General features: G+C 45.9%; 1 protein-coding gene across 1 annotated transcript in view; it reads right to left on the reverse strand.

Moving 5' to 3' along the window:
• Window positions 1-26798, reverse strand: part of ARFGEF1 (ARF guanine nucleotide exchange factor 1) — a 961498-nt gene that overhangs the window by 60028 nt on the left and 874672 nt on the right. The window contains exons 34-36 of the mRNA XM_069220293.1: window positions 26605-26737; window positions 17375-17514; window positions 16646-16814 (exon numbers count right to left, since the gene is read on the reverse strand). Of these exons, the coding sequence (XP_069076394.1) occupies window positions 16646-16814; window positions 17375-17514; window positions 26605-26737 (442 nt within the window). The remainder of the gene's footprint in view (window positions 1-16645; window positions 16815-17374; window positions 17515-26604; window positions 26738-26798) is intronic.

Raw genomic sequence — 26798 nt, forward strand, 5'->3', positions numbered from 1 at the left:
ATCCCCATTGCTGAAAGAGACCTTGCATCACCTCTGGATGGAAATATCATTCGTAATCAGCCAGGCATTGACGGCTGAGTTTGTCCACTCTGATGTTCAGAGAGCCAGCAAGATGTTGAACCACAAGGGATATGCCCTGTTGTTCCAGCCATGTCCCGAGGTCAAGAGACTCCTGATAAAGGGTCCACGACCCCACCCCGCCCTGTTTGTTGCAGCACCACATGGGGGTGGTGTTGTCCATGAACGCCTTCACCACTTTCCCTTTGAGAGGGAAGGAATACTTTCAATGCTAGTCTGATTGCCCTGAGCTAAAAAATGTTGATATGGAACTCGGACTCTGCCGGAGACCAGACACCTCTGATCTCCACCTCTCCCATGTGGCCGCCTCATCCCAGGAGTGACGCATCTGTCATTACAGTTTCATCTGGTTGGGGAAGGGAGAGGGATCCGCCTCTGACCCAAACGCGGCTCAAAAGCCACCACTGCAGATCTTGCACAGTCTCCTCCAGATCCAGACCAAGTCGGACAGATTCCCCTGATGCTGCGTCCACTGAAACTTCTGGTTCCACTGCAGAGCCCGCATATGTCATCTGGCATGAGTAACTAGCAGGATGCAGGAGGCAATGAGGCCTAACAGCCTCAGAGTCATTCTCACCAAAATCTAGGATAGAGGCTGAAACACTGGTGTCATAGCCTGAATATCCTGGACACGCAGCTCGGGAGGATAAGCCCAAATGTGCACTGTGTCAAGAACAGCTCTGCTGAAAGGGAGTGTGAGATGGAGTTGGGTGGGACTTCGGCACGTTTTTGGTGAACCCCAGCGAATGCAGGAGGCATGTAGTAATCTGAAGGTGGGAGAAAAACGCTGAATCAGCCAGTCGTCGAGGTAGGGGAACCCATAACCTGCACAGATGAGCTGCAACCATTGCCATCACTTTGGTGAAAACCTTAGGGGCCCTGGTAAGGCCAAAGGGGAGCACAGTGAATTGGAAATGCTCATGCACTACCACAAATCTCAAGTAATGTCTGTGGGCAGGCAGGATGGGAATATGTAAGTAAGCGTCCTGCAAATCCAACACTACCATCCAGCCTCCAGGGCAGATAGGACCTGAGCCAGAGTGAGCATTTTGAACTTCTCCTTCCTGAGGAAGAGATTGAGGGACTGGAGGTCGAGGATAGGTTGGAGGTCCTTGTCCTTTTTGGGCACCAGAAAGTAGCAGGTGTAAGAGCCACGACCAACTTCTGACACAGGGATCCTCTCTATGGCTAAAGTGACAGGTGATCCTCCATCATTTGATCGTAGGATGGTGGCATGGCAGGAGGGGTAGTCTTGAAGGGGAAGGAGTAGCCCCTTCGGACTATTTGCAAAACCCACCTGTCTGATGTGATGGTATTCCAGTGGGGCAGTTGATGGGGAATCCTGCCCCTGACTGGTACCTGGGTAGGAGAATGCCAGACTATAAAGGTTTGGAGGCTGAAGCTGAGGCGGGGGGGAGCGACTGGATAGATCACAGGCTCCCTGACCCACGCATCCTCAGCCCAGCCGAGGTTGAGCAACATGTGCTGTGCGGTGGCTGACAGGGAACTAACGTAGTTGTGTGCCCCTTCTGTGGCCACGAAAGGGGCAAAAAGCAGACAGAGTGGGGCAAATGGCAGCAGCGAGGCCAATAGACTGGGCCATAGCCCGGGACTCCTCAAAGCACTCGAGCGCAGAGTCTGCTTTATCCTCGAAAAGACAAGTGCCATCAAAAGGCATGTCCATCGCAGTAGACTCAACATCCCCTGAAAAACCAGATGTCCGTAACCAGGTGTGGCACCTCATGGCCACCCTCGTAGCAACAGATCTGCCCATAGAGTCAATCGTATCCAACCCACATCTGACTGTGAACTTAGCTGCGTCTTTCCCATCAGCAACAGCCTGGGAGAGAATGGCCCAGGCCTCCTCCAGGACCTGTGGCAGTACTTGCGTGACTGTCAAAGTATGGGTGCAATGGCCCAAAATGCATGGGGTGTTCACAGACTGCAATGCCAGGCTGGAGGAATAAAACAACTTCTTCTCAAAGTGGTCAGTGTCTTCAATTCCCTATCTGGAAGAGCGGAACGGAACGCGCCATGGAACGTTGAGGTTTGGATGACCAAGCTCTCGGGGTGGGCTGTTGGGTCTGGAAAGGCAGAGGCCTATGTGGTGGCCTATTTTCCTATTAAGAGGAGCCTCTGTACTGGGTTTGGACAAGTTCCTAGCAGGACATCTGTAAGGGCTTCATTGAAGGGCAAAAGGGGTTCTGATGTGGAAGCCCCAGGCTCAACCACCTCAGTCAGGAGATTGGTCCTTGCAGAAATCAGAATCTGCTTCGAGTGACGCTGCTCCAGCTCCATGTAAGAGTCGGTGATGAGTATAGGATCGACGCCACTCACAGGCCCAGGTGACATCAGTAGCGTCAACGCCAAACCTTCGTCGAGGAAGATCGCAAGGGTACGACCGACACAGGTCTGAATCTGGAAGCGGATCCCTGGGTGCTCCTCGAAGCCAAGGCCGAAGCTGTCGACGCAGAACCCAAAGTGGCTCCTTCCAGACCTGTAGAGCTCGAAGGCTCCCCGACAGGGCCGGACTGCCTCAAATGCGGCGCATGGTCTCGAGAAATTAATTTAGTTGGGCAAGGGTGGCTCCAGCTCCCGGAAACGAGGGGAGGTGCAGAGCTGACCCAAAAACAGAGTCTGAAGAACTAGAGCGAGAATGCTCCTTCTCCCACATCGTCTGACCAACGGGGTGAAGTTGAAGAACGCTTCTGCTTACCTGAATGACCAGACGAATTGGAGTGGGATGAGGAGGAGTGGTGATGGCTCTGGGAGCGGTCTCATGAAATTCCTTTAGACCGGGAGCGATATGGAGCCGGACAGCGAGCATTTTAAGGGACCTCTCCCTCAAAACCTTTGAAGTTGATGGCCTGGCAGTCAGAGCATGACTTACGGTCGTGGTCGTGCTCCAAGCACCACAAACAAATCAGGTGCGGACCCTTAGTGATAGTGTAGGTGGCTCTAGATAACCAGAGTTCTCATAAGGATAGCTATGGAGAGCAGCTAAGGCTTATCCAGGAGGGTGTGAAGTGGTTGCAAATACCACACAGGTCAGTCAGTGAAGTACACACAGGAAAGAACCACACAGATGTTAGAAAAATATGTATCATTTATTATAACACACACTCTAGGACTAATTTTGGTATATCTCCTAATTGGAGATATGGTCATATACAAATATACTTGATAACAAGTAAATAAAGGCATAAAGTAACATGGGCCCCGTGCTTGTAAACAAGCATTTGCAATGCCATGGGTCACGTGTTTGCTCAAGCTAGATCAATTAGCACTGGAAACTCCTAACCGGACTTTTCTTGACAAATAAATTGAAATTGAAAAGTAAAACAGTTTCACATAACTAACTGGACTTTTCTTGCCATATAAACAGAAATGTAAAAGTTTCACATAAGCGAGCTGACGCCACCATCAACGAAAAGCAGACACACAAAGAGAAATAAAAGTTAGCTCTTAGTGAAACCTATCGGCAAATGTGCAACGATCCATGTAACCGGCAAAAGTGCAATTAACAATGTGCAAAACGCTCGACTTCTGTCCAGCGAGATCGCACTGTGAAAAAAAGAGAAAAAGTAGGCCAGAAACTGGACAGAAAACAGCGAGCCTCGTATGTTTTCAGTACTTGGTTGCTGCGCTCAAGGAGGGCTAAACACTGGAAAAGGCATGACATATGCATGCCTTTCTCTAATGAAAGCAAGCAGATTTTAAAAGGCAAGCCCATGAACAAAGGAAAGAGACTGATGTGAGACGGGCATGGTTTCAAGCCCAAAGAGAGATTACAACACGGGACGGAGCGCTTTGTGATCGCCACTAAAAACTGGAATTCGAAAACCACATCCAACCCACACTCCCTCCAAAGGACCCTTAGGACAAGGAAAGTGCAGTAAAATCACAGTTTTTGGCCTGGCTACCCCACTTTTGCCTGTTTATCAGTGTGTTATCTGCTAACCAGGACTCCAGTGATTGTGCTCTGGTTGCTTTGGTACTCTTTACACCCCCCCAATTGGCACACTGGGGTACCCCTGTAAGTCCATAGTATATGGTACTTAGGTACCCAAGGCAATGGTACACCAGGGGTCCCCCCAGGCGCTGCGGCATGTATTATGCCGCCAATGGGAGCCCATGCAAACTATGAGTGAAGGCCTGCCATTGCAGCCTGCGTGAAAAGCTGCATGCACCCTTTCACTGCTGGTCACTGCACCAGGTCACTGCAAGTCACCCCTATGGTAGGCCCTCCTAGCCCAGAGGGTAGGGTGCAGGTTCTTATGAGCAAGGGCACCACCCTGCATGAGCAGAGGTATCCCTTCGAACTCCAGTTCCAATGCATTGGAGTTCGTAAGTGCGGGAAAGCCATTTTACCCGTTTACTGGCCACAGATCACTACCGGTGGCCCAGCTACGTAGTCGTAACTCCAAACATAGGCATGTTTTGTATTAAACATGTCAGAATCATTCCCCAATACCGATGCCAGTATTTGTGGCATGATTCCGTGCACTCTGGGAGCTCCTTAGAGGACCTCCCACTATTGCCCCTACCAATCTTCCAGGGTTTGCAGGCAGCCCACGCTGCTGCAATCCCTCAGACAGGATTCTGCCCTCCCGCTGCTTGACCAGCTCAAGCAGGAGAAGGCAGAACAAAGGATTTCCTGTGGGAGAGGGAGGCAACACCCTCTCCCTTGGAAATAGGTGTTACATGGCTGGGTGGGGGTAGTCTCCCCACGCCACTGGCTTGCTTTGAAGGGCACATTTGGTGCCCTCCTTGCATAATCCGGTTTGCACCAGTCCAGAGACCCCCAGTCCCTGCTCTGGCACAAAACCACACAAAGGAAAGGGGAGTGACCACTCCCCTGTCCATCCCCACACCCCAGGGATGGTGCCAGCAGCTCCTCCAGGTGGTCTCTTGATTCTGCCATCTTGGAAACAAGATCTGGGAGCATCTGGTTGGTCAAGACAGGTGACTGACATCAGTGACCCCTTCTGATAGGTGGTCATCCTGCGGAGAAAACAAGCCCCCTGTTAGGGCTATTTAGGGACTCCCTTGAGAGTGGGCCCCCAGATTTGGTGTGCAAGACTCACCCAGGACTCCTATGCATTGACCTCTTCTGCTCCCGGCCACTGGAACCACTGCAGGACATCACAGGAACCAAACAAGCCTGCAACTCCCGAGACGACCTCACCTTGGACCATTTTATCTTCAGCTCCTTCCAATAATTGCAACATTTCCACAGGTGTGCATCCTCTGGCATTGGCAAGACTTCAGCTGCACCAAAGAAGCAACAAGGAATCTCCCTTGGAGTGAAGACAGCTCTCCCATGCACCCACAGGCACGTAAGGCAATGACACCCAGCTGCTGGGATCTGCTCTCCACAGGAACTGCGTGGATCCTCCAACACAGGTGGGGGTCCCGAGTGGTCCTCTCTGCCCTCTGTCCATCTTGGGAGACGATGAGCCCTTACCTCTCCTTGCAGGACAGTACCCCTGTGTATTGTGACTCCTACAGCGACCAAGGCTTGTTGATTCCTGCTCCAAGGGATCTCCAGGCTTCAAGTAGCCCCAGCCTCCAGCACTTCATCCGTGCAAGGACAGTCTCTTCTCTGCTGCTCCAGCAATGTGGGACTCCTGTCCAGGTGTGCTGACTTGCCCTCACTGCAAACTTACTGTGCCTGCTGCCAGTGGGGGCTGCAACTGCTTCGGCTGGCTCTTCCGACTGCTGAGGGTCAGCCCGGACTCCCCTTTAAGGGTCAAGTCCCCTAGACCTCGCTGGTCCTCTTCCTCGCTGCAATTCCTCTTCTGCCTAGATTTGCATATGTATATATATATACACCTTCAATTTCTGCATCCCGGTCAGGGGCTCTAATTTCCGTATTTATGTGCCATAAACGACCACTCCTTTAAACTTCTCCACTTCAAAATTAAACACCAAAAGTTATATAACCGTGTAATACTACTACATAATCTCTAAATGAACTTCAATGTTAACATAAACACATTATGCTCTTACTGCAGCATTCTCGGAATTGTAGTTGTCACCAGGCAACCACAATTTATGAATATATTATTCTTGCTCTCATTAGTTCATCTCATCAGTCGTTTCCAAATTATGTATATTTCTAACATTTTGTGTATTTTACCACGCCAAATGAAAGTAAAAATCAAAAACTAAACAAACTCCTAACATAATCAATGAAACTGAATATTATCTACTAAAAATCATGATCTATATATATATATATATATATATATATATATATTGAAAATGTCACTTACCCAGTGTACATCTGTTCGTGGCATCAGTCGCAGTAGATTCGCATGTTCTGCAATAGCTCGCCATCTGGTGTTGGGCCGGAGTGTTACAAGTTGTTTTTCTTCGAAGAAGTCTTTCGAGTCACGGGACCGAGTGACTCCTCCTTTTGTCTCCATTGCGCATGGGCGTCGACTCCATCTTCGATTGTTTTTCCCCGCAGAGGGTGAGGTAGGAGTTGAATTGTAGTAATAGTGCCCATGCAATGGAGTGACTAAGTATGCACCTATTTAAGGTTGAGATGATACATATATAAATAATTGAAGGTAACTTCCAAACTGCTACAGGCTCCCGGGGAGGCGGGTGGGCACATGCGAATCTACTGCGACTGATGCCACGAACAGATGTACACTGGGTAAGTGACATTTTCAGTTCGATGGCATCTGTCGCTGTAGATACGCATGTTCTGCATAGACTAGTAAGCAGTTATTTCCCCAAAAGCGGTGGATCAGCCTGTAGGAGTGGAAGTGGTCTGAAATAATGTCCTTAATACGGCTTGACCTACTGTGGCTTGTTGTGCGGATAACACGTCTACACAGTAGTGCTTGGTGAATGTGTGAGGCGTAGACCATGTGGCTGCCTTACATATTTCTTGCATTGGGATGTTTCCTAGAAAGGCCATGGTAGCACCTTTCTTTCTGGTTGAGTGTGCCCTTGGTGTAATGGGCAGCTGTCGTTTAGCTTTAAGGTAGCAGATTTGGATGCATTTAACTATCCATCTGGCTATACCTTGTTTTGAAATTGGGTTTCCTGCATGAGGTTTTTGAAATGCAATAAAGAGTTGTTTAGTCTTTCTGATGTTCTTTGTTCTGTCAATGTAATACATCAATGCTCTTTTGACATCTAATGTATGTAGTGCCCTTTCAGCTACGGTATCTGGCTGTGGAAAGAACACTGGAAGTTCCACTGTTTGATTTAGATGGAACGGTGAAATAACCTTTGGCAAAAATTTAGGATTGGTCCTTAGGACGACTTTATTTTTGTGTAGTTGTATAAAAGGTTCCTGTATAGTAAACGCCTGAATCTCGCTTACTCTTCTTAGGGAAGTAATGGCGATGAGAAATGCCACCTTCCAGGTTAGGAACTGTATGTCGCAGGAGTGCATGGGTTCAAAAGGTGGACCCATAAGTCTAGTTAGGACAACATTTAGGTTCCATGAAGGAACAGGTAGTGTTCTTGGTGGTATAATTCTCCTAAGGCCCTCCATGAATGCTTTAATGACTGGTATCTTATATAGGGAAGTTGAATAGGTAGTCTGCAGGTATGCAGATATTGCTGCAAGGTGAATCTTAATGGAAGAGAAAGCTAGGTTAGATTTTTGTAAGTGAAGCAAGTAACCCACTACATGTTCTGGAGTTGTGTGTAATGGTTGTATTTGATTAATATGGCAGTAGCAAACAAACCTCTTCCATTTACTTGCATAGCAGTGCCTGGTGGATGGCCTTCTTGCTTGTTTTATGACTTCCATACATTCTTGGGTAAGTTGTAAGTGCCCGAATTCTAGGATTTCAGGAGCCAGATTGCTAGATTCAGCGATGCTGGATCTGGGTGTCTGATCTTTTGGTTGTGCTGTGTCAACAGATCTGGCCTGTTGGGCAATTTGATGCAGGGTACCACTGATAGGTCTAGCAGCGTTGTGTACCAGGGTTGCCTTGCCCAAGTTGGTGCTATCAATATGAGTTTGAGTTTGCTTTGACTGAGTTTGTTTACCAGGTAAGGAAGGAGAGGGAGAGGAGGAAAAGCGTAAGCAAATATCCCTGACCAGTTCATTCATAGGGCATTGCCTTGGGATTGTTTGTGTGGGTATCTGGATGCGAAGTTTTGGCATTTTGCGTTCTCCCTTGTCGCAAACAAGTCTATCTGAGGTGTTCCCCAGAGTTTGAAATAAGTGTTCAGAATTTGGGGGTGAATTTCCCATTCGTGGACCTGTTGGTGATCTCGAGAGAGATTGTCTGCGAGTTGATTTTGTATCCCTGGTATAAACTGTGCAATTAGGCGAATCTGGTTGTGAATTGCCCAATGCCAAATTTTTTGTGCTAGCAGGCTTAACTGCGTGGAGTGCGTCCCTCCCTGCTTGTTTAGATAATACATTGTTGTCATGTTGTCTGTTTTGACGAGAATGTATTTGTGAACTATTATTGGTTGGAAAGCTTTTAGTGCTTGAAAAACTGCTAGAAGTTCTAGGTGATTGATATGCAGTTTTGTTTGATGTACGTTCCATTGTCCTTGTATGCTGTGTTGATCGAGGTGTGCTCCCCACCCTGTCATGGAAGCATCTGTTGTTATTACGTATTGTGGCACTGGGTCTTGGAAAGGCCGCCCGTTGTTTAAATTTATGTTGTTCCACCACAGAAGCGAGAGGTAAGTTTGGCGGTCTATTAACACCAGATCTAGAAGGTGACCCTGTGCTTGAGACCACTGTGATGCTAGGCATTGTTGTAAGGGCCTCATGTGCAGTCTTGCGTTTGGGACAATGGCTATGCATGATGACATCATGCCTAGGAGTTGTAATACCATCTTTGCCTGTATCTTTTGTGTTGGATACATGCGTTGTATGATGGTGTTGAAATTTTGAATTCTTTGTGGACTTGGAGTGGCTACTCCTTTTGATGTGTCTATTATGGCTCCCAGGTATTGTTGTACCTTGCGTGTCAGAATGTTGGATTTTGTGAAATTGACGGTGAACCCTAGTTTGAAGAGGGTTTGTATGATATGATTTGTGTGATTTGAGCACTCTATTAACGAATGGGCCTTGATTAGCCAGTCGTCTAGATATGGGAACACATGTATTTGCTGCCTTCTTATGTGTGCTGCGACTACTGCTAGACATTTGGTAAAGACTCTTGGTGCGGTTGTTAATCCGAAAGGCAGTACCTTGAATTGGTAATGTATTCCTTTGAATACAAACCTTAGGTATTTCCTGTGCGATGGGTGTATTGGTATATGGAAATAAGCATCCTTGAGGTCTAAAGTTGCCATGTAGTCGTGCAGTTTTAGCAATGGCAATACTTCTTGTAGTGTGACCATGTGGAAGTGGTCTGATTTGATGAAAGTGTTCACTACTCTGAGGTCTAGGATTGGTCTCAGCGTTTTGTCCTTCTTTGGTATCAGAAAGTACAGTGAGTAAACTCCTGTGTTTATTTGTGTGTTTGGCACTAATTCGATTGCATTCTTTTGCAATAGTGCCTGCACTTCTATCTCCAGGAGATTGGAATGGTGTGTTGTTAAATTTTGTGCTTTTGGTGGTATGTTTGGAGGGAATTGTATAAATTCTATGCAATAACCATGTTGGATAATTGCTAGAACCCAAGTGTCTGTAGTGATTTCCTCCCATGCTTTGTAATAATGACCTATTCTTCCCCCCACTGGTGTTGTGTGGAGGGGGTGAGTGACATGAGTCATTGTTTAGTAGTAGGGGTTTTGGGGCTTTGAAATCTCCCTCTATTTCTAGGGAATTGCCCTCCTCTATATTGTCCCCGAAAACCTCCTCTATACTGTCCCTGGTAAGTGGACGGTGTTGCTTGTGAGGTGCTGGCTTGTGTGCTTTGACCCCGAAACCCCCCTCGAAAGGGCGTTTTACGGAATGTGCTGTAATTCCCTCTGCTCTGCGGGGAGTAGAGTGCGCCCATGGCTTTGGCAGTGTCCGTATCTTTTTTGAGTTTCTCAATCGCTGTGTCCACTTCTGGACCGAACAGTTCTTTTTCATTAAAAGGCATATTGAGAACTGCTTGTTGAATCTCTGGTTTAAATCCAGACGTTCGGAGCCATGCATGCCTTCTGATAGTTACAGATGTATTAATTGTCCGTGCAGCTGTATCTGCAGCGTCCATGGAGGAAAGTATCTGGTTGTTGGAGATGGTCTGTCCCTCCTCAACCACTTGTTTTGCCCTATTTTGGAAGTCCTTGGGCAGATGTTCAATGAGATGTTGCATCTCGTCCCAGTGGGCTCTGTCATAGCGCGCAAGTAGTGCCTGGGAGTTCGCGATGCGCCACTGGTTTGCAGCTTGTGCTGCGACTCTCTTACCAGCTGCATCGAACTTGCGGCTTTCTTTATCTGGGGGTGGTGCATCTCCAGATGTGTGAGAGTTGGCCCTTTTCCTAGCTGCTCCTACAACAACAGAGTCTGGTGGCAGCTGTGTAGTGATGAAAACCGGGTCCGTAGGAGGCGGCTTATACTTTTTTTCCACCCTTGGTGTGATTGCCCTACTTTTGACCGGCTCCTTAAATATGTCTTTTGCGTGCCGGAGCATACCAGGGAGCATAGGCAGGCTTTGGTAGGAGCTGTGGGTGGAGGAGAGTGTGTTGAACAAGAAATCATCCTCGACCTGTTCTGAGTGGAGGCTTACGTTGTGAAATTGTGCTGCTCTAGCCACCACCTGAGAGTACGCGGTGCTGTCTTCTGGTGGAGATGGCTTTGTAGGGTATGCCTCCGGGCTGTTATCTGACACTGGGGCGTCGTATAGGTCCCATGCGTCCTGATCTTGGTCACCCTGGCTCATGGTGGTGTGAGCTGGGGAGTGTGATGGAGTTGGTGCTGGTGAAACGTTAATCACGGGCGGAGGAGAGGGTGGTGGTGTAACTCTTTTCACCACTTTTGGTTGTGGTGCTTGTTCCGTCTGGAACTCCAACCTTCTCTTTCTCCTAATGGGGGGAAGGGTGCTTATTTTTCCTGTCCCCTGCTGAATGAAGATACGCTTTTGCGTATGGTCCACATCAGTTGCTTGTAGCTCTTCCTCAAACCTATGCTTTTGCATTTGGGAGGTTAGCGAGTGCTCTTCCGTATAAGAGCCTGAAGCTGGGTCGCTTGCAGTTTGTTTCGGCATCGAAACTTTGTCTGCGTGTTTTTTCGGCTCCGAGGTGACTTTTTTCCTTTTCGGGGCCGAAACCTCTCGGCGTCGATCTGTTTCGGTGCCGCTGTCTCGGCGTCAAGCCGTGTCCACACCGGCATCTCGGTGTCGAGGCTTGTCTCCAGCACTTTCTCGGTCCCGAGAAGGCTGCGTGCCGGTGTCTCGACCGGAGTCGGACGATCTCAGCACTGTTTGGGCCTTTTTCGGTGCCGACGGTCGGTCACCGAATTTATGGGTCGAGCCATGGCCTGGTGGCAGTGGCGTCCCCTGGGCCTTGTAAATGTTTCTTTGTGTGGTTTTCGACGTCTTACTCACGGTTTGTGTATCGTCGAATCCTTCGGAGTCTGAGTCTTGGATCGAGAAGGTACCTTCTTCTTCCTGTTCCTCGAACTCCCGTTGGGCTGTCGGTGCGGACGCCATTTGAAGTCTTCTGGCTCGACGGTCTCGGAGTGTTTTTCGGGACCGGAACGCCCGACAGGCCTCGCAGGTGTCTTCGCTGTGCTCAGGTGACAGGCACAGGTTGCAGACCAAGTGTTGGTCTGTGTAGGGGTATTTATTGTGGCATTTGGGGCAGAAACGGAACGGGGTCCGTTCCATCGGCATTCTTCAGCACGCGGTCGGGCCGACCAGGCCCCGACGGAGGATCGAAAAACTACCCCGAAGGGCACCGGAGCTCTTCGATCTTCGATGCGGTGTGGAATCTAAGTACGCCGATCCCGAACGCAACAATACCGACGAAAATCTTCCGAAATTAGCTAATTTTCCGTTCCGAAACTCGGAGCGACAGGAACACGTCCGAACCCGATGGCGGAAAAAAAACAATCGAAGATGGAGTCGACGCCCATGCGCAATGGAGACAAAAGGAGGAGTCACTCGGTCCCGTGACTCGAAAGACTTCTTCGAAGAAAAACAACTTGTAACACTCCGGCCCAACACCAGATGGCGAGCTATTGCAGAACATGCGTATCTACAGCGACAGATGCCATCGAACATATATATATATATATATGTACATATATATATATCTATTGTGTACTTACCTCAGTTGGGGGCCTGCCTATAAGTGATCTAGTTCAATGCTACTGTAAAAAAATACCTATATTTTTGTAACACTGTGTGGTTCCTTTCATTTGTGATACGTTACTGTGTGACTGTGCGGTACTGCAAGTGCTTTACACTCCTCCTTGATAAAGTCTTGGCTGCTTATCACAGCTACCACTAGAAAGCCCTGGCTTCCAAGACACTGTCTCACTAACAGGGGTTGCCTGGACCTGGTATAAGGTGCAAACACAATAGGGGTCCACCAAACACCAGGCCAGCTTCCCAAACACCAGGCTAGCTTCCTACAGGAAGTACTAAGACCCCAACGGTAAGTAGGCAGGATTCCCCAGGCACCCATGTGCAGAGTAGAAATCTCGGATTAGTATCCATAGACTAAGATTGGGGAAGTCGTGGTTGGAGTTTTCGCATTTTAGGACCCTTTGCAGGGGGACCCAGAGGAAGCCCCTTAGGACAAGGGAGGTTGATAGTGCCCTACCTGTGGCTACTGAGAACAGTGGCGTACTTACACCAGGGAGCCCAGGTGCCGAGGTTTGAAGTTGTGTCAGAATCTCCTGCTGATACCAATTGGGACCTCGGTTGTCCAGCTGCTATCATGCCCCATGGACCAGGTCGGTGGAACCCAGGCATGGCTTCTGGAGGAAGTGGACCTAAGGAGAGAGGGGACAAAGCCAACCAGATCTGGTGGTTCTGCACCCAAGAGACGTATTGCCTCTCAACAAAGAAGATGCAGCCCTACTGCTCTCTGCTTCTTGATATACCACTTCACAATTGTGTTGGCCATCAAGAAATGAACAGATTGGCTGCAAAAGGCTTTGATTACTAGTCAAATCGCCAGCAGTTCCAGCAATTTGATATGAAATATCTCCTCCTTTGGAGACTAAAGGCTTATTACCTCCAGTTCTTTCACATGTGGTCTCCACCTTACAGCGGAAACATCTGTTACTATTATGGTCATTGCTGGTGAAGGATGGAAGAATATCTCTTGAAAACGGTTCTTCTCCATACTCCACCATATCACTTCCGAGATCAGTATGGACTATGAGAGAGCTCTGTCAAAGTCACTGTCTGCAGAGTCAGGACGAGAGGCCTCACATCTGCCAATGTGCCTGACTGGCCAGGATGCAGGAAGCTACCAGACCTAGCAGGCTTAAAATCATCGGGCCAGGAATGTGTTCTCCATTCTAAAACATCAGAGTCACACCCTAAATGTGAGGAAATGGGGTGTATTATAAGGTGTGGTTGTGTGAACGCATTGAGTAATACACTTACAAACACCTTCAGGACCAGTAGGTTTTGTTTGTTAAACCTTAAGCTCAACCTTGGGTAGCTTTGTCTCTGAGCAATCAGGCTTACACAAAGGAACAAGTGTTACACATTTAAACTGCACCAAAGCAGTTGAAGAAGAAAATTACAAAACACAAATCTTACACCAATTTATAAAAAATTAAACTGTATTTTTCTGTATTTTTAGCAGTACAACGAAAAAGACCACTGGAGGGTTCCGGAGATAAAGCAATTACAAGGCATAGAAAATTTGCGCTTTTCACTTAACCGTGACCAAGCACTGGCAAATTCAATGACTCTGACAGAAACATTTTCAAGAAAAACTCAGGTAAGGATCAATGTGGTTATTTTAGGTGACCAACTCTGGCAGAAGGCCAATCAGGAGGACCAGCAAAGTCCTCAGAAACAGTTACCTTGGAGGAAGAAGCAGTGTTCAGTATGTTCCAAGCACTTTTATCCCTTTGCTATAGGTTCCTATGTAAGTGGTCTTGATGCAAGGGATACAAGAGACTGAAGATGCTTAAGGATGCTGCTGATGCAATGCAGTCCACAGGTCTTTCTACAGCTACTCCTCGGTCCACGAACTTGGTGAGGCAATGCTGACCTCAGGGGTCGATGTCCCTCAAAGTCCCCTCGGTCGTGGTAGAAGTCTAGTCACCACAGGACTACAAGTTGCCCAGTAACGGGGTTACAGCCAAATCCTTTTCTGGGTGTTAACTTGTCTTCTGGGTGATCAAACTGCACTCTGATGACTCTTCAACGTACAGTAGACTTGGTGCAACTTTGAGCATCGAGTCATGGTCGCTGCTGTTGCCTGGCGACGAATCGCTGCTATGCAAAGATCTGAGCTACCAACCTGTCCCAATAGGATTCTTCAGCTGTTGTGGCACTGTGCTGCGAACACAATGTCAGTCAACTGACCCTTGAAGTCTCTTGCTTCGGCTGGGCTCCAGAGGTGACTTCACCACAAGTCTTCTTTGCTAGCCACCAGGTTCAGCAGGTGCAGTCTACGACGGTGTAGCCTCTCTTTGCCAGTTCCTCGGTCCAGGAGGGCAGTCCTTCGGTCCTCTTCTCCAGTCCATTGAGATCAGAGTTCTGCATGCCTATGGGTTCCCTTTTTATCCTCAGAAAAGACCCTCAGGGTCAGATGCCGTTGTTGGGCTACTAGGTTCCCTCCCTCCTGATGACCACTTTCTGTGAAGTGTGGCATATAGATATACCAGGGTGCAACATTCTGCCCACTTCCAACATGACAGAACACCTCTCTTGGCATCCAGCTTCCTAGCCCAACCCAGAGATGTGTCTATCAAAGGGGCTGCATGACCCTGGAAAACCGGTTTGGCAACTTGCTTCCCCTCTCCTTCCCAAGTACCAGCCTCGCTACCTAAACTATAGGGCAGCCAATATCCCAAGTGTATTTGTTCTTCAAAGGCGGCTTCACCTGAAGCTCGCCTATTGGGCCAACACCTGAGCGGCTTCCTGCTAGGGAGAGGTAACAGAATGCTATTGCCTTCATTCCTGAGAGGCTTTTGCCCGGCTCACCAGGATGGCAGAAAGCTGTCTCAAGGACTGACCCCTGGGCAACCATGGACGGGCTCAGGGGATTTAGGACAACAAAGTGTCAACTTTGAAAAAATTGCACACCGCAACCTGTTACATTTAATTTCGACTTGGGCATCAAGTTGGTCTTAATGTAACAATTTGTTTTATACCTTACAGTATCAACTTTAGTGGTCCCAGACAGACGTTAGTAGTGCTGCTGTGGCAGTCTGCCACTCTACACTTGTCAATGGACATAGTAGCCTTTTCCACAGTAAAAACGCAAATTTTGGGTTTTTACTATTGAAGCATGTTAAACACATGTTCCACTTCCACTCCCAATACTAACAATTCTACATGTATAGCTACATTGTGGATATGCTCTCTCGGAGTCTGCAAACATCTATGTCACAAGACCAGTGAAGATAGGTTGATAGAGTGAATGAAGGCCATGAAAACTTTTCAAAGACAATGGATTTTGCTTTAGCTCTAACTACACTCATACATTCACTTCAATCACTACACTGTCTCAGGTATGTTCACAGTTGTGGGTAACATGTATTTAAACTTTGCAAGTACAACGGAAGCAGTGAACCGAAATGTTATAAAATTGCTTTACTGCTGAAGTATTACCATTAATGTAGGGAGTATTAGGCTTACAAACGATGTATTCTTCTTGTATAGAATATGTTTAAACCACGAAAGGATGTTTCAGGATGTCTCTGAGCTGATTTACTAAGTCATACATACAATTTTAGCCTTAGATATGCAAATAGTTTGGTTTACAAGTTTTGTATTCATAAATTTACATTCACAAAGCAATTTACTCATGCATGGTATCACACCAGTATGGAATAATAATTTGCACCCGTGGCATTCCAAGGTGGCAAAGTACTAGAAAATATGTAGGTATCCACAAACATTCCCAAGCCAAAATCACACCCTGCATACATTCAGACATTTCCACCCACCGAGGTGAGGAATAAATCAGAATGTAGGTTGGGCATGAGGACGGAATGATGTTTTTTAAATGCAGTTACACATATAACAGTACCTCTGTGTGGGAAGAACTTAAAATTCACAAAAACGCTCAAAAAGACATTAATTACTCTCAATGGTGGAGTAAACCTACTAGAGTAAATTTCCAACTATTTTGAGAACTGACTTCTATATGGTGTTTTTCATAAAGATGCGCTAAGGCTTTAAATAGTGCTCTGAGGATAGGTTTCCTCTATTGGAATCCTCAAATGATGTATGAGGTTCCATATAAAGGTGAGCTATATTTCTGATTTGAAATAAACTATATTTATCATTTACCTGTTATGGATGGCTATGACTGTATGGCGACAAAATGAAAATGCACAGGGAAAACAGCTATAAAACATTTAGATTCAGCATGGAACTGGCAATCAGAAGACTTAAAGCATTATGCCGAAAATTTATATAAATGCTCCAACAAATGAAGGTGATAAGTCAAGTACAAGATTTCACCCAATCAAAGTAACAAAGACCATGCAACTCACCCGCCTTCCACAAAGCAGTTCTTTGCTCATTGTTCGAGTTAAAAGCTTTCGCAAACCTATGCGATTCCAATAAGCAATCCAGAAGTTTGAACAGCTGCTGTGATGTTAGAAAGCAGTACATTCCTTGGTCTTGTGTGTCCACATGGAAATCAAAGTCTGCAGCATCCCTCTTTAAAGGAACCAACATATTTCAAATGGAAAAACTGACTAAAAATACTAACAATGTTTTGACAAACTATCCATTACAGTACATGTTTTTGAGGTATTCATCATGGATTTCTCTTATAAGGGAAATGTTTGGCTCCACTTGCAGAATAGTCAGCTATAGTAGTAGGCACCTACTATTAATGTTCACAAAATGCATTTTTAAAAAGAATAACAAAAGATGAACAGTTAAAAAGTGTTTAAACTGATCAACCAGTGAAAATAAAAACACAATCTCAGATAACTAGCTTAATTTGGCAGCATACAGAATTACTAAGAGTCTACAATAACATGATGGCCAGAATTATAGAATGCCAACCATAAATAATCAATAATATGTCACAATAAAGTCTGTATGAGCTTAGTGGTGCAACTGCAAATAGTTCTCCTAAGCTGAACACCTTCACGTGTCTGCTATTGCTCCTTGTTAAGAATTCAGAACAATAAAAGTAAATGAAAGCTAAAGATGGCTTCCTCATTGTGCCGTCTGTTTGTATACAGTTTCTAACTTTCAACTGTTCCTACCTGTGCTGCTGCCAGATTCTCAGCATCCTCTTTTTTACTGGTTGCTGGGAAGAATACAATGTTGTCAATGGTCTGGATAAGCTCCAGCTGTACAACACATTTAATCAATAGCGCAGCAAATATTTTCTGTTCTGGAAGTTCTGCAAAAATGAACACAATCACTGTAATCATACAACAACAAATGTTTAGAGAAAGGTGTCAGCAATAATACAACAGTACAAATATGTTCAAGTACAGAGAAAGCCTGAGCCAATTGCACAAGTTACTTAGCTTCAGTAACTCTTTCTGGTAGAGACTCTATCTAACCACATTTTCAGTACTTCCCAAGGCATCAGACTGAATCCGGAACATTTTCAGCAGCACCACTGTGCGCTGTCAAGTGGTGCCTATGGCTCCGAGTTAATGTTGTTCCGCACTGGCTTTCACATTGCAGACCAATATAGGCGCCTCATTACCTCGCCTTTCCGCTCTATCTCACACAGTTGCCATTGCTACCTCAATTTAGGCAGGAGCAGGACCTCAAGACCTGGCTCTTCGACTGAACCCTAAGCACACACCCCACAGGGCCTTGAGAACCTACAGGTGAGTAGTGTGCTCTAAAAAAAGTTTTTTTGCACTGACATCAGTTGCTTTCATGACCAATGAGAAGATTCCTAATTTGGGATATTTTTATGTGAAGAGACCAGGTCGCAGAACGGGGAGATGGGATGGCAGGTGATGAATCTACTGCTAGACTGAGTCACAACCAGACACAACGCTACAGAAGGCAAGCACCTTCTGATTGAGACTTATAACCATAGATTCCTCACCTACTAAACAGAGACTAAAGCAATACCTGCCAGGTGGTGGGTCCTTGAACTTGCTCAAACCAAAAAACCCTGAAGTATTAATCAGACAAAGTACCTGTCTCTGCAGACCTGGCCGTCCAGACAGCAGTGTATGGAGTGAATCCAAAGAAGCGGTCAGACAAATGTTTAGAACATTGAAAGGGTGAGTTTCTGACCAACATGAAATGGAGTCACCACCTTTGACAGGAAGGACACTCGAGTCCACAGGACTTTCTTTTCTGGGTAGAACATTGTGAAAGGGAAGGTTAACAGAAAGGGCCTGTAGCTCGCTGACCTGTCACACTGATTTTATAGCGTCAAGACTGTCTTGAGCGTGAATGAGTCTGAAAGAACATCTGCAGAGGAGTTCAAAAGGTGTACATATGAGGAATGTGAGGACCAAATTAAAAACCTATTGGGGTATAACAAAAGGAGAAGGAAGAAACATATGTTGTTACCCACAGATCGACAGGAGTTTAAAATAATGATGGCTGTCCTCGCACCGTCAAAAGGCCTAAAGAGCTGACAAGTACCACTTAGCAGTACCTAACCCAATATCTTGCTGGGCTAAGGACAACACAAACAACAAAACTTCAGGCAGCTTGGCATGGAGTGGGTCAATCTGTTTAGAAGTGCACCAGGCCCAAAAATTATCAAAATGGCAGGCATATACAAATTTGCTTGAGGCACGCTGCCAGGATGACATCAACCACTTTGGGAGGAAGGCCAAAATCACTCAAATGTCACCCGTCAATCTCCAAGCAAAAGGAGATTGTCCCAAATGGGCAGATCAGAAGACAGATGCTCATGCCCATGAATTCAGGATACCATACTCTCCGTACCTAATCCGGAACCACCAGGATGAACTGGGCCTGGTGACCCTGAACTACTTCAGAAATGGTGGTAAGAGAGTTATCAATACAAAGGCATACAGTAGTTCGTAATTCCACCTGATGTGGAATGAATCTACAAAAGAGACACCTTGAAAATACCAAAGCACAAACGTGCTGACAATGCACTTCGAATAGATCAAGCCTGGGTTCTCCCCGCTCATGGAAAAGACCCTGCACCTTATCCATATTCAAATGCCATTTGTGATCCTTAAGGCATCAATGGCTTAGCTTGCAGTCCTGGTGTTCAGGGAATCTGCCAGGTGCTGTGTCACCAGAAAATTCCTTAGTGATTTAGCCACATCCAGAGATGCAAAGCTTCCTGACATATGGTCCACTAGTCTACCCTGCCCTGCTTGCTGAAGTACCACATGGCGGCAGGTTTGATGTGTGAACAGCTATACTAGCTTCCCTTTTCATGGAGGAAAATAAGGCTTTCAACACCAAGCAAATGGCTCTCAGCTCCAGAGGGCTGATATGGAGCCGGCCCTCCTCCAGAGACCAGACATCTCTGATCGGCACTTCTATCAAATGGCCTCCCCAACTCAGAAGCAATGTGAGCTTTGAGTGGGGTAAAGAGAGAGGGCTGCCGCTGACCCAATTACAGTCATCACTGCATATCTTTTGCAATCTTCGAAATATGGAATAGATCAGATCCACTGGTGTTCCACTCAATGGGACATCAGATCGTACTGCAGAGCCAGCAGATTCCAAATGGTATGCCTGCCAAGCAGGATACAGGAAGCCACCAGTCCCAGTAGTTATAGAGTCATCACTGAGATCCATGACAGAGGCTGAAACATTGGGATCATAGCCCAAATGTCCCGGACTCTCCACTCCAGGGATAGGCACAAACTGCACCATCTACAGAATCGCCGCAGTGTAATTCCGCTGCTGTGCCATAGGCTGGAGGATTCAGAACTGCCTATTGCGAGCTCGCCTTCAGCACCCTGTCACTGAGGTAGGCAAAGACTGGGACTCCTGACAGAAGATGTACTGCAACTGCTGTCATCACTTTCGTAAGTACACAAGGGGTGTTGTTAAGGTCAAAGCAGAACAAAGCAATTTGAATTGCTTGTGGCCTCCTGTGAACCCAGAGTAACACCTGCAGACACGCAAGATGGGAATGTGACAATCATCCACCATCGAGCCTTCTGGGTCAAGGACATGCAAGGCCTGGTTCAAGGTGAGCATCTTGATCTTTTATCTATTCAGAAAGGCGTTGAGAGGGTGACGGTCTAATATGGGACAAAGGGCCCCTTCCTTTTTTGATACCAGGATGTATCTGGAACAACGGTACCAAACAACTTCTGGCTTCTATTGCTCCTTTGGCCAAATTAATACACTTCCTGCTGCAAGAAAGATGGTCCTCCATCAGCTGTTCTGAGTATGGTGGAAGTTACGTGGGGGTTAGAGAAATGGTAAAGCGTAACCCCAATGGACAATTTGCAGGACCCACCTTTATGAAGTTATTGCCTGCTGTATTGGCAGAAAATGTCAAATCCTGCCTCCGACAGGGTGGCTGGCTGTGTGCCACCAAGGGGATGATAAAGAGTCTCGGAGGGGTGGCGGCTGCGGGGTTTACAAGACTGGGTTGCCAGTTGTCCCTTTTGCTCTCTACGATGGGTGTTGCATCTAAGGCCACAAAACAGCTGTGGAGATTGTTACACCTGTTGGGATTGTTGGTGTTATTGGGCGCCCCTTCCTTCTGCTTTATCTTTAAACAGTTGTGAACCATCAAATGGCATGTCGGCAAGACTGGCCTTAACTTCTCCTGAAAAATCAGTGGACCGCATCTATGCAGTTCTGCAAATGGCCAAACTAGTCCCAATAGCCCTGCCAAAGGAGTCAGTAGTATCCTGTCCAAAGTGAATAGTTAACCTGGCTGCATCACAGAGATCCTGCCCACCTAAGAAAGTCAGACCCGGGGACCTTCTGGAATTATGGGCAACACTTTGGCAATGAAGCCCCACAAGGCTTCAGAACAGCCTAAAAGGCCAGCTGGTGTTCAATGAACGAAAGACCAAACTTTATCAAACATCGTTATCCTCCTCAATTCCCTATCCGCGGGGAGTTGTGGGAAACAAGTTTGGGTTCACTCTGCTGGGCGAAGCCTGTACCTCAAGGCTTTCGGGAATGGGGTGCTGAGTGTGGAAAGCAGAGTCGCCCAGAGCAGGACAGCTGGTCATCTGGCAATGCACAGTTAAGCCTAAACAAGGTTTTACCCAGGTACCAAACAGTGCAAGAACCTCATAAAATAGTAGAGGTTCAGAACTAAATGGCCAGGCTGCAACACCTCCATCAGAACTTTGATCTTAACGTCCTTAGTGGGATGGCGAAGATCAAGGACTTCTGCTGCCCTTAGCAGGACAATAGCAAAGGAAGCACTCTCATCTGTTGCAGGTCTGGGCAAACAGGGCTTGTGGGACTAGCTCAGTATTTTGGGAGGTATCCAGACCACAGGCATTGATCCTCATATCAGTTTTCACCTAAGCACAGTTGGGAAATCCAATCTTCAGCATCCTAGCCACCATTGTATGAGCCAGTATCAAACAGTTCCTGAAGAACTTGATCCCTAACGGAAGGTGGAAGTACGGTGTCCAAATAAGAAGGGTGATAAAGAGTTGTGGCCGGGACGTGCTATCTCTGAGTAGGACAATAATATAGTTTGGCAGTCGCGTCCAGTGTCAGTGGACCTGAAATCAGTGGATGACATTCCGCAGTGCGTTGTGGAGCTTAACAGGGAACTGGTACTGAAGTCGGTCCGGAGCCGTGAGTGGATCCAGAGTGCCAAGGATGGACCTGTTGGCGGAAACCCTGATGGGAGGCGTCCTGGCTACTTAGGTTCAGCAGATGCACCACAGAGAGCTGATAGTGTGCTAGAAGAGGGCAGCAAGGCAAAGCGGAATTTCTCAATTTGCTGCGGTGTTGCAGAGTGGCCCAGAATTCCCGGTTGCCACTGGCCCAATGTCAGAATCAACTTCGAAGTAAACAGACTTTAGAAGCACAACCTAAAGGCATCATGACGCCCTTGCGCCTTCTCTGAGGACCGAAGGTGGAGTGGTGGGTGTGGTCTCACTTGGATTTCTTGTGCTTCTTTTTAGATTTTACTGAGAACTTAAAGCGCCCAGAAGACTGGTCAAAAGAGCAACATTGGGGGCAGAACTGAGACATACCTGTATACCTCAACTGATCCTGTCCTGCTTAGCTTTCTGATATTGAATGACTTTAGGGTGAGTCAAGGCACAATCACTGCAGGCCTTAAAGTTGTGATTCTAATCTAGGCACCACAAGCAAACCAAATGTGGTTCAGTCACAGACATGTGTTTGCAACATTCCCCAAAGCATTTAAACCCTGTAGAAATGGGGAAGGGGTGGATCCAGCTTATGTCAGCACACACTGGTGGCACCAATATGGATCAGCACACGTCACATGCAGCACATAAAGACATTGATACAGAGCTGTCTGTACTATCTGCTGGCATGCAAGGGTACTGCTCAAACTTTCCAGATCAAGTCAGATGCCTGGGGAAGTGTACAAAAGGTGAAGAATCTGCAGTTAAAAGTTTCTATCAGAAACAAAGAATTAAAACTTGAGGACATAGAATAAGAAAAGGAGCAGGTTAATCTAACGAATCCTTGATTTCTAGTTCAACTTAGGGAAGTGAAACTGAGCAAAAATCAGCCATGTGCTATCTCACACAGCAATGTTGATAGTGGACTGAAAAACAACTGTATTTCACTTCTCTCTAGTGTTGGGCAGGGCCAACCTAGAAATGGCAAGGTGTTAACAATGATGTTGTTGTAATGGCTGATGTCAATTGCTTGTAGGCTGCACTCAAACATGATGAGGAATCTTGCTACAATTTGGACTGGGGCATATCAGAGTGTAACTGGGCCAGAAAGTCTGCTTCAAAGTTCACACACGAGAACTGAGACAACTACACATACGCTATCTGGCATTCATGCAGACATTAAATGGAAGCCAAAACACCATATATACTTCAGCATCCCATATTCAGGTGGAACACAATGTCACCATATCCATCTCGCTATGGAATCTTGGAAGAAGGAATATGAGAGCTGTCATGTGAGCTGACAGTGAATATGGCTTGCCTTACTAGTATGACTTGGCTGATGTCTGAATCGGTGCACACATGATTCTGTAGAATGTATCCACCCACACATTTGTTTTAACGTTTATCCCCAGAAATAACAATAAATAAATACATGGAAGTGGCATTGTAATTACAGTTCATGACAATCAAAATATATATTGCTCCGCAAAGTATCTATGCAGATGAATGGATAATGTTTTCAAGCAAATAGTGAATACATCATATTTCTACATCCATACTTTGGTATGGTCACAACATCTATTTAGCTGTTCTACAGAGACGTGTCCTGAGGTGTACCAATTGTGTTAGAGCTCTGCCCACCAATGATTATGATCAATAACAGGTTTAATTTCCTAGTTATAATCCCCATGGTTCCACCTCCAGAAGTCACCAGATCAACAAAACAGTGTCAAGCTGCTCCCATACGTGTTCCCGGAGGGGCCCCAAATGCTCTTTGGTTTAGATGACAGAGAGCGAAAGGGAGCGTAAAGGTCTACACTGTCATTACAATACACTAGGACTTGTATCCAGTCTAACTTTAGGGAGTGTGCCACTGCTACTCTGCATTCGGTCAATTGGAATATAATTGCTAGATAGTGCCTGATGTATGGAGGCATTCCTTTAGGCAGCCTAGTAAAGCTAGCAGCGGGGAACTGGTAATAGAGACATTTGTCATATCAGAGACCATGACAAACGCTTTTGCCAATAATTTGTTACCTTATGGCACCTTCTATACCATCCTTTGGGCAGTGACAATGAGTCATTTCAGTTCGATTCATAGGCCTTACGACTTTAGTTTCAGTGAGGTATAATAAAGCCTGTGAAGACATCAGCAGTGCAGGGGTCTGTGTTTGCTACGAAGGGAGACCTACTCCGTTTGTGAACAGCAGTATGCCAATCTTGCATACACTAACAGAGCATCTAGAGCCTTGCCTCAGTGACTCCTGGAGCCCATCTTACGCTTGCAGCATGAGTTGGCCACTGAACTGGAGATTCATCATATATCCACTGGGGTGTATCAGAGTTGATAATGTGTCTATGCTTTAGCTTTCATAGAAAAGTCAGAGTAACAGGATTGTAAAGTGTGTCGTAGTCTGAAATATAGGAATGTGTGTAGCAGGCATGTATCACTCAGTTATTTGTATTGTATAAGTGTTAAGAAGAACTGCTGACATAGTGGTTCCCCATTGTTGGCAGTACCAACTTTGCTATTTGCTGTTTTGCCTTTTGCTCTGATGTGACTGACAATCTGGGGTTACAGCAGACTGGCAGTTTTGGTGCATTGTTATTTGCAGTCTTTGCACATCGAGTAGTGCTACGGCTAAACAGTGCACACCAGAGTGTTCACGAGTGCAGAAGATCTTGCCTTGACATTGGCCATCACACTACTGAGCAGACATGGTGGGACAAGCTCAGCCTCAGTTGTTATATGGACCAACATGAGAATCTTCTTATATCAATAATATACAAAGTGTGTCTTTCTACCCAGAAATAATACTTCATGTATCAAAAACCCAATGTTTTGCCTGGCAATGGTATCATGTATCAGTATAGCTGAGGTTTCTACCTTAGCGATACCAGTTTGGTCAACAGAGATTGGGAGAACAACAATTGTGTTTTTAAGGGAGAGTAGTATAATATATACCATCCAAGCAGAGTCCCCAGTCTAAATGCTGCTCTCAGAAGACACCAGCAAGGTGCTTACGTGCCAGGGAAAACAATAGAGGCAACAGAGTGCATTCCTTTGTGGTGCATCTAGTAACATCAGAGGGTGATATGTGTCTGTTTATTTTAATGTGGATATGGTGAACCATGTACAATAATGAGATCCATGGCAATACGGTTTTCCTCTCACCTTTAATCTACAAGGTGTTGTAAGCATGAAGGGACATTCACACAAATCAAATGTTTTCTCTTCATTCAGAAATACCGCCACAGTAGACAAGCCAAGGTCAATCTGGGTAGGATGGCAAATGTGGTCCAAAGGTTATGTGTTGCTAAGCACTTACGGATAAACCCTGCTTGATCTGGAGGAACCAGCCCATCATGTATAACAGAAGCCTTCTAGCTATGACTTTGACTAATTTCTTTGTATCAGTGTTGACAAGTGTGACTTGCCTATATGACAAACATAAATGTGATTGTTGGCTGGGCTAATTGCTTCATACAGGAATGGTGCACCCAATCTCACGCACCTCCTCTTCAAACATGCACAAGAGATGTGGATTTACAACATCAGTGTACTCATTATAAAATGATGCTGTGAGGTCTCTGCTGGGTGCCGTACTACTTATAGCATCCTTATTTTCATGGAACGTTTATAAGCAGTGGTGGAACTCTTCCTTGCACTTTTTACTGACTGTTAGAATCCTGTAGTCCCATGTTGTTCGCGCTCTCTTGGTTACCTCCGATTGATCCACAAGCTTTCTTTCCTGTCCTTCCTGTTTATTCTTATTGATTTTGGTCCTTACTACCAAAAGCTAAGGAATTTATTGGACATACACATTATGGAGCAGCAGTGTAAGTAAGATAAACTACATGTGGAATGGGGCAGCAGAATAGGCCACTACAACTCAGCTGCATACCTGCGAAGTCTATTTGCATAATTGAGCATCACCTGGCTAAAGATTTTTCTACTCTGCTCTGGAAAGTAGGTCAATATACAACCATTGACAATTCTGGGATTTGATATATTATTGGAATGTTGCATGCCATGGCTACACTACGCCACAGCTTAGCAGCTTTTCTAACGTTTGGTGGCACTCTTTTCCGTTTGGCATCTACTGTTACAAAGCTGAGTTTAGCATGTCATATATCCTATCCTATGCACCCAAGAAATAAATCTTAGTTCATCAACACCCTAGTCATTTCTATTATTTCCCCAAGTATGCCCCTAAAAAATGGACTGACTGCACCTGTATCCCTGTCAACACATCTTCCTGCATAGATGATTTGTGGTTGTTTTCCAAGAGCCCCTTTCAATATACATTGCCCACAGCGGTGAACTAAAAAATACTGACCTAGGAAGATCTGCTATTGGTGGGAGGCTCACAGTGCAAAGCTAAGATGAGCATTCATCTGTACCATTATAAACACAGCCCAGAATACAAAATGTACTTAGAATCACATAGCGGACAACTGGGAAAGACAGAATTAAATAAATTGCTCTTATTTCAGAATACAGATTGTTAAAAAAAAAAAAAAGTCTCAATTGTTGGGGATTTGCAACTTTTATGAAATATAGACACTTAAAAAAAAGTAAATTATAAAAACAAGCATTGGCAAAGGCAACACATTCAACATGCAAGCATGCATGCCTACTACCTGTAGTTAGAGGCTAAATGTAGCATACAGCAAAATGACAAATTCAGTTTGTGGGTTTATACATCACTTACTTGCTGTAGGCCTCACAAGGTGCTGCATCTCATTGCCAGGCGATCCTAAACTGGGTTGAGTTTGCCGCCTGTTATCAGCAGTTCTTAGCTGAACAGTTTCGTGAATGTCCACAGATTTCTGAGATACAGTATCCTAAAAACATAAAAACTTATAAATGTCAACTCCCTTAACTGAGAGTCTGTTTTGAGATGCA

The sequence above is a fragment of the Pleurodeles waltl genome, chromosome 2_2 (assembly GCF_031143425.1).
Source record: "Pleurodeles waltl isolate 20211129_DDA chromosome 2_2, aPleWal1.hap1.20221129, whole genome shotgun sequence".
In the NCBI taxonomy this organism is placed as follows: domain Eukaryota; kingdom Metazoa; phylum Chordata; class Amphibia; order Caudata; family Salamandridae; genus Pleurodeles; species Pleurodeles waltl.